The 8,885-nt window shown below is 28.9% G+C and overlaps 3 protein-coding genes across 3 annotated transcripts; 2 read left to right on the forward strand and 1 right to left on the reverse strand.

Moving 5' to 3' along the window:
- The first annotated feature begins 25 nt into the window (after positions 1-25).
- Positions 26-2,023, forward strand: LOC143188795 (erlin-2). The gene is made up of 5 exons (XM_076393244.1): positions 26-196; positions 445-564; positions 639-828; positions 912-1,170; positions 1,263-2,023. Exons 2-5 carry the CDS (start codon positions 457-459, stop codon positions 1,648-1,650), a joined length of 945 nt encoding a protein of 314 aa, XP_076249359.1. The 5' UTR covers positions 26-196; positions 445-456; the 3' UTR covers positions 1,651-2,023.
- Positions 2,024-2,354: 331 nt separating this feature from the next.
- Positions 2,355-3,749, forward strand: Lamtor3 (Late endosomal/lysosomal adaptor, MAPK and MTOR activator 3). Its single transcript, XM_076378976.1, has 3 exons — positions 2,355-2,603; positions 2,803-3,030; positions 3,281-3,749. The coding sequence occupies exons 1-3, from the start codon at positions 2,595-2,597 to the stop codon at positions 3,416-3,418; spliced, it is 375 nt and encodes a 124-aa protein (XP_076235091.1). The 5' UTR covers positions 2,355-2,594; the 3' UTR covers positions 3,419-3,749.
- Positions 3,750-3,865: 116 nt separating this feature from the next.
- On the reverse strand, positions 3,866-6,673 carry LOC143179652 (glyoxylate reductase/hydroxypyruvate reductase). The gene is made up of 8 exons (XM_076378968.1): positions 6,659-6,673; positions 6,072-6,135; positions 5,808-5,943; positions 5,556-5,683; positions 5,151-5,340; positions 4,666-4,829; positions 4,297-4,587; positions 3,866-4,121 (listed from the first exon to the last, which is right to left on the reverse strand). Exons 3-8 carry the CDS (start codon positions 5,882-5,884, stop codon positions 4,006-4,008), a joined length of 966 nt encoding a protein of 321 aa, XP_076235083.1. The 5' UTR covers positions 5,885-5,943; positions 6,072-6,135; positions 6,659-6,673; the 3' UTR covers positions 3,866-4,005.
- Between the last annotated feature and the right edge of the window lie 2,212 nt (positions 6,674-8,885).

An 8,885-nucleotide genomic window follows, 5' to 3' on the forward strand; every position in this document is an offset into this window, starting at 1 on the left:
TTGTATAAACACATATGTTTCAGAAAATATGTACAGTAGCAATCAATGTCATTTGTAGTATTGCATACTATGGCAGCCGGTTGAAGTATAAAAAGCGCGTTTGAAAAATATGGGGATTCAGAAATTTTCTTCCTCAAGTATCTAAATTTGCAAATTTACGACTGTCTGATGTACTATTTTTGCTTGGTGAACACAGGTAGTATTCCAAGCATTTCCCAAAATTTTATAACATAACCTCTATAAGATGTCTTTATATTAACATATATATAAAAAATACAAGTAAATAAAAAAAATACTATTTTACTATACGTTGAATTCTATGCAGAAAATTATTAATATATACGGCACAATGTTAAAATATCATTTTTAAACGCGTATAAATGATATCAAAAACAAATATACTAATTTTACTAATCTCTTTTACAAATTTTGTATTTTGTTTAGAATATATTCAACATGTTTGATCAAAGCATTATTGGGATATGCTTTCTACTTTGTCTGGCAGTGGTTTTTAACTTTTCTTTGCACCGTATAGAAGAAGGTCATGTTGGCGTTTACTTTAGGGTTAGTATTTATCTATAAGATTATGTAATATAATATTCTCTTCATTATGTGAAATGATACATTATACAATACAGGGAGGTGCATTGTTGCCTCAAGTAAGTAATCCTGGATTTCACATGATGATACCTCTGTTAACAACTTACCGGTCCGTACAAGTCACAATGCAAACAGATGAAGTAAAGAATGTACCATGCGGCACTAGTGGTGGTGTGATGATCTACTTTGACCGCATAGAAGTTGTGAACATATTAGATGCAAATAGCGGTAACAATTTTGTTATTCATATATTTAAATTATAAAACCACTTTGCAATTTTATATATTATTTCAAACTTTTTTATTTTACAGTATATAATATGGTGAGGAACTTTACAGCAGATTACGATCAAACATTAATATTTAATAAAATCCATCATGAATTAAATCAATTTTGTTCTGTGCACACATTGCAAGAAGTGTATATAGACTTATTTGATCAAATAGATGAAAACTTGAAAACTGCTTTACAAAAAGATTTAAATGACTTAGCACCTGGCTTAAGCATTCATGCTGTCAGAGTTACTAAACCAAAAATTCCAGAAACCATCAGGAAAAATTATGAGTTAATGTGAGTAAAAATTTGAGCTAACAATAAAAAGACATACAAAGATTGTTAGCTATATTAACAATAATAATACAAATGGCTCTACATTCTTACAGGGAAGCAGAGAAAACAAAACTATTAATATCTACACAGCATCAAAAAGTAGTAGAGAAGGATGCAGAGACAGATAGGAAAAAAGCTCTTATCGAAGCAGAGAAAGAAGCAGCAGTGGCGAAAATTCAATACAATCAGAAGATCATGGAAAAGGAATCACTGCAACGAATAGCAATGATTGAAGACGAAATGCATTTAGCAAGAGAAAAAAGTCGATCTGACGCTAATCACTATCAAATGAAGATGCAAGCAGAGGCTAATAAGCTACTTCTCAGTAAAGAATTTTTAGAACTGAAAAAGTATGAAGCATTAGGGCAGAATGTAAAAATTTATTACGGTCAAGATATACCGAAAATGTTTATGCATGGGGGATGTTCAAGTGAGTCATAATGTAGGTACCAATGTAGATACCGAAGTGCAATGATTGTAAAACTGAATATTTGTCTTATTTCTATTTAATGATTGATCATAAAGTAACAATCATTTCTTTTATCCTTAAACTGTACTGATTTTTGGAAAACAATGTAAAAGATTACTTTCAGAGTAAGAATCCCATTTTTAACACATTGATTTTTTACTTTAAGAAATAAAACTTACATAGAATTTATATGATTTATGCATTTTTTCCAGTTACGTTTCATTAGATGTATTAATACTAGAATGTACCACATTTATGTCTACTATATTTTGTGTCTCACTTTCAAAGAAATAAAACTGATTGTCTTTGTACAGTGTAGATAGAGGTCCATTAAGTTAAAATAAAACAAACTGATGAAAAATTTTATACTTTTTAACCAAATCCCATTTTGTTTCGATTATTCATTATGTCTACATTGTATGTACAATTCAAATTTTTAATTTAAATCACTTTTTTACCGACACAAATATTGAATTAATTCGTTATAATAATGTGTATAGAGAGGTTATTAATTTTAATAATCTCTTGAAATAGGGTGCTCGAAGAAAAATATCAATTTTAATCAATTACTGAACTATAATGCATGCTTTTTTACCAAAATAATGAAATTGTGAATCTCAATATACTTTATATTTTGTTGATTATTAATTATAAGTAACTACTGAAATTGAATTTAATTACCTTTCTAATTTCTTTCGAGCTGATAAGTTCATGTCGTGCACATGAACACCATCTAATTTCGAATTTAAACTGCGAGTTTGTGTTTCTTCGCACAAGCAATATGCGCGCGCATCTTAGATTTACCCACATGACAGTCTGTCAAAAGTAGAATTCGATACTGTTGATATTTAAGGTTCATGAAACTTTCATACATTTGTTTGTTGTTATTTAATATTCATTAATAGAATCCTTCAAAATGACGACGGTAAGTTTTGAGCATGTACTGCATTAAGTTTTAAGAGAAGGTGCAAAGTATATATTTTAAGGTTATGCATAAATACATGTAAATTACAATATTTTTTCTACAATGTAGTTTTAAGTCTACATTAAACGGAGTATAAAGACAAAATAATAGCCCTATTGTTTATAGGATTTATTTGTATGTGTCTCTTTTATGACTTCAGGAATTAAAAAAGTTTCTTCGGGGACTTTTAAACAGTGTAGAAGGACTTCACAGTATATTGATAACAGATAGGGATGGAGTACCTGTGGTACTTGTAGTTGAGGATGAAGCACCAGATATGGCTATGAAAGCAAGTTTCTTATCTACGTTTGCGATGGCAACAGATCAAGGAAGTAAATTGGGACTTGGAAAGAATAAAACTATAATATGCATGTATAGTAGCTATCAGGTAATGAAAGTAACATCTTCTTATTATTTTTATATAATTCTAGTATATAAAAAATGAAATATTCAGTGTTGATCAAAGGAAATTTAAAGTTAATATTTGTATATGTATACATGTATAAAAAGTCATTATATTAGATTAATTATAAGATAGCTTTACCACTATATAGTATACAAATAATTTACGAGAACAGTTAGTTAGTAATTTACTAGAAAATATTAAAATATATTCATATATTTGATTTACATTGCAGGTAGTACAAATTAATAAATTGCCACTAATTATTAGCTTCATTGCCAGTCACAACTGTAACACAGGTCACATTTTATCTTTGGAGAATAAAATTGAACCAATCTTAAGCAATTTAAAAAATGCAGTAGTGGAAGCCTGATGGTTACCTGTTGTACATTATGGGTGATAAATACCAAAAGTTTTCAGTTATGCTTGGTAAACGCTTATAATGAGCAAATGTTATGAATAATATGCAAAATGTTATTGTATATTTTTCTTAATTTACAAAGAAGTTTGAAGTACATTCTTTTATACATATAAATTTTTCAATTAGCATTTTTATATAATGTTTTAAATACCTATTAAAAAAAAGTGTCTTTTTTTATAGATAATGTAAAGAAAAACAAAGTGATATATATTATAAATTTTTATGACAAATAGAATACAAATAGGAGTGTAAAACATTAGTGAAACATTGTAATATCTGCAATATGTATTCTGTGTTTAAAATTATATCAAGAAACTCTGAAACATTGAAGAAAAGGTTAAAGGAGATTGATAATTGTAAATAGTATAAAATTTATGTAAAAAAAGTGATACTAAAGTATGCGTTATATGTGTATGTGTTAATTATTATAATTGATCTTACATGAAAAATACATATGTTTTCATTACATTGTTAAATACAAAAGTATGTTATTAATTATACCGTAGAATTCTTATACATTACATGCATAAGAAAACCAATTACAATTCATATACCAATGGCTTACCCTCCAATCCATTCAGAATATTTTGTGCTGCAGTAATTGACATGTTAGATCGAGTCTTCACAGTAGCACTGCCCAAATGAGGTATAATCACTGCAGTACATTATATGCATTAATGTATATACAATTTTGCTATAAATTTCTAACATTAACAAATACATGTATATTGTATCAAATTGTAAATTATAATTGCTGGCAATAAAGTACTACATGAGGCCTCATATAAGTGGTAATTTCTTTAATTTTTTTTAAATATTACAATACTTACCAGCATTAGGAAGCTTAAGAAGTTCATGATCAGGCGGCAGTGGTTCAGGGTCAGTGACATCAAGACCAGCAGCGAAAATTGTATTATTACGCAGCGCTTTGACCAGCGCATTTGTATCCACAACTTTCCCACGACCAACATTTACGAATACCGCGGTCTTCTTCATTTTACCAAAAGTGTAATCATTAAATAATCCTTTTGTCTCGTTAGTCAAGGGAACAGCAGCAATTACAAAGTCACTTTGTTCAAGAAGATCATCAAGACCCACGAAGTGAGCACCAAGTTCATCACCTAATAAAATCATAAAAAAAAGAAAATAAATTTCACAATCAAAAAAACACATATTTCTTCTTTTTTATCTATAAATACCTGCTTTTTTATGAGAATGGCCCGTGTAAAGGAAACGACCCACCTCGAATCCCTTCAGTCGTTTAACAATAGCTTGTCCAATGTTCCCTAAACCAACAATGCCAACCGTTGATCCTTCCAAATCTTGACCAAGTAACCATTGCAAATGTCGTTCCACCTGTCCCCTGTAAAGAAACATCGGTAGGTCAAGAAAAAAACTTTAATACAGGGTGTCCACACTGAAACAGGCCACCTAAATATTTCTTCTCTTTTTAATAACACGAAAATCGTTCATGGCATAATTTGAATAGTTTTTAAGAAGGAATATCATAGAAGAACAATCTTTTGTGTAGGATTATTTTTTAGATTTTTATGTTATTCAAAACAGAGGAGATATTTATATGGCCTGCTTCAGCTTGGAAACCCTGTATAAAGAAAGAAAAAAAGTCCTTAATTGCAGATGTTTTCGTGTCTATAAAGAAAATTGTATTTTTAGTTTTAATTACTGTTCAAGTTTTAAACGCCCTTCGTGAGTTCGTCTTGCTGCGGCCAATGTTAAAAGTACTGCGATTTCTGCAACAGCGCCTGATAAAACCACAGGTGTATTGCCGACTTTAATACCTCTTCTTTTAATTTCGGGAACGTCCAAATGATCATAGCCAGCAGACATCGTGGTAACGACTTTTAATGACGGTCCTATATATGATTATAATTATTTACTAAACATTCGATATTAAATTTAAATAGTTTTAATTTAAAACAACAGTCATCCAGTCAGTCCTATTTCATAATTTGAATGAATTAGCGCCGTTCTTATGTAGTGTCGAATTTACAAACTAATTCAAAATAAGAAAGATATGTCTTACATTTCAATAAAATCGCGGGAATAATTGATACAGTTCGATACTTGCCTGCAATATCAAGAAATTCACTGTTTACATTGTGATGGTTACTAATAAGAACAGCATCGTGACCAGGAAGAGCCTGTAGCACTTCTTCGCGCATACATTGTTTAGTCTGAATGATTGTGACATCGCATCTAAAAAAAAAAAATATAACTATCAGAAAGAGCGTTAAAGTGTTTTATTAATTAGTGATAAAGCAGGTACAGAATATAGCAGAGATTATAATTAAGTTTTTAAATAATTTTGTATAAAATTTACTTCGTTTGAAGGAGGTCGATGCCAGAAGATGGGACGTCGTTACTAGTGACTAACACACGTGGTCTCATTGTTGTCATGTTGCACGTCTGGTGGAGAGTATGAAACACGTTGTTAACTGCTAGATCCGCCAGTTTTTCTGCATTATATAACCATAAGATCTGATTTCCCGCGCAAGCGCGATTCAACAACTTGATAACAAATGACATTCGAAAACAATATATATATGTACGATATAATATCTGTAATATGACGAAAGTCACTTACCGCTTCTGTAATTTACACGTATATGATCCACTCAGACGTTAAACTGATGATTATCTCCATAGAACTGAAAGTTTTATTATTTTTTTACGTTAAATACATAACTATAGATCAGATAAATTTTTTCATTTTTTTTTAGATTAACGACCCAATCGCTCGCTGTGAAAATAGAACTAAAAATTAGTGCGAAGAAAATATATAAATTATATTAGATATCGATATTTGATACTATTTAATTACATGTCCCTACAATTATAATAAAATAAAAAACATTCTTATTCCGAAAAATATTTTTCCATAAAGAAAAATGAATGACAAATACTCAATTATCTATTCCATGATACAATTCCACCCAGTTCTTATTTGTCTCTATACATATTTTTAACTTTATAATGAAAAATATACTTTGTATATCCTCTGAAACAACTTACAAAATAAGTTTGTATGTTATAGAAAATTGGGACTGAAATTAAAAAGTTGTTCTGAGAAATTTGTTTTCAAAACATATAAATTTTGTTTTTACTTATTTGAGATATAATTTTCGGTAATACTTAACAAAAATGATAGCATAGCTTTTAAACATTTATTACTATGTGTTTGAGGTCATTGACATAAGTGAAGTAGTATATATCAAAATATGGCGCGAACATTTGCTGGAAACTACTACTTCCTCCACGGTATGTTCTCCTGTTCAGTAGAGACGCCACTTTCTGCGAATGATAGACAAGTTAACGCGTGTCTATCAATTATGAAAACCCATCTTGTACTCTAGGAGATAACACGTCAATAAACGGTAAAGAAACAAATAATCCTTAGTATGTATGTACATACAACACATTAAGGTATCTTACAATCGTAAAACTTAAGAAAAACAGATCATGCACAAACTAAGATGTATGAGATATGTATATCATATTTATTACTTGTATGATATTCAATTAATATTTCAAATATTAAATCTATTATTGAATTATAATCTCTATTATTACAAAATTTAATTCAATCGATTATTACAATACTTTTTACTATGTAACGTATTTAACAATAAATTGGGATGTATGATATACAATGTAGTTGTAAAATATTGCAACATAATTTTATATTTTATATCGAACATTAATACTTTTAATATTTCTACTTCAGATTCGGAAATAATTAACGTTAGATTAAAGTAGCCATTTAATGTAATAGATTTTATTGTAAAGGAAAGTTACTTTATGTAAGGTTATTTAAATAATTTCGGTAAGACTGACAAGTTATAAATTACAATATCATTAACAAACTAAATCACAATTCCTTGAGTGATTCCAAAGCGTGAAGTACCAGGGTAACACGTGGCAAGAGTATACCATGTACACGTGTTATCCTACGTACACATATGCTTACTCATGACTTTTCTGTGATGTATATGTCATGTGTCATGTGCGCTGTGTGTTATATTTTTTAAGCTGTGTGTATATTTTATTGTTTAACCTCCATAACATATGTAACATAGAAATATTAAGTACACGCACAAATTTTAGAAAATTGTACAAAATAAAATACTCATATGAAAAGATCACAGAATGCCAAAGAATGCAATATAAATATTAGTAATATACGTACATATCAAACTTTACTTACTAAATAACTTACTACGTCATTGATCACTAAACCCAGCACATACGTAATGTATTGATTTTGAGTACAATTTTTATACAGATCCCTATTTTTTAATATCTTTTTGTTGAAATAATTCGTATTTAAATTTGCACGTGGATTTTCTCATTTATCGTCTGAAATTTTCTGTTAAATGTTAAGTATGTGAAATTTTTCGATAATTCATTTCAGAGTAACATTAACTGATGAGCAGAATATGTAGAGTAAATTTACTTTAGGATAACACGTAACATGTAACTGTACTACTCTTTCACAATAAATGTACTTTCGAGAATTTTTCTAACAGGGAACCACAAGTTGTAGAGGTAAAATTGTCGTTCTTAACTACCTATACACTTGTCAACTATCTCAGCGAAAGATGTGTAAGCAAGTTTTCCCATCTTTTATAATAGGGAAACATGATCTATTCTAGATCGCATATATATTCGACAAAATCGCAATACATGCATACAGATTACGATTACACAGTTCTTTTATTTAGTAATTTAACAACTTTTATGATTTAACAAGCGCTAATTTGAAAATAATGCAATTTGCAATTGTAGTGCAAATTAGAAAAAATAATAGATTTTTTGTTTAACCTCCATAAAGCATCGTTTAAGAAAGATTTATAATAATATATATCGTATACATTGTATAAACACGAAATGATAGAGAGGATTAAAATAACAATAATAAATAGGTTATGAATATTAGCCACAGTATCCTGTTATGACTGTTACACTTCCTTTCCTTAGTCTACTTTACTATCTAGAAAGATAAAATTTTACGAAAACAGAACATTATTTACTTCAAGTAGTACAGTCTTTCAGCTAATCATAAATAAATTGCGTTAAATTTTTAATTAGTTATGCGAAATTCGATAGAAAGGAACAATTTTCTTTTCTACTCGACTGAGGTAATTAAATACACTATTTTTCATCTATTTACAAAAAGTTTTATATTTCTTTCGTTCTTATAAGTAAATATATATATTTTTATAGTCCATTACTTTAAAGTATAGGAAACATTTTATATTACAGGTTTCTCAATGCTAAAATTATTTTGCTACTACTGTAGATTAATATTCTGAATATCAAAAAATTTGTATTCCCCTTTTTGAATAAAAGAAATGTTATCTATGTTAAAATTAAAAAGAGGTTTATCCATTCGTAAATT

The sequence above is a fragment of the Calliopsis andreniformis genome, chromosome 1 (assembly GCF_051401765.1).
Source record: "Calliopsis andreniformis isolate RMS-2024a chromosome 1, iyCalAndr_principal, whole genome shotgun sequence".
Classification (NCBI taxonomy): domain Eukaryota; kingdom Metazoa; phylum Arthropoda; class Insecta; order Hymenoptera; family Andrenidae; genus Calliopsis; species Calliopsis andreniformis.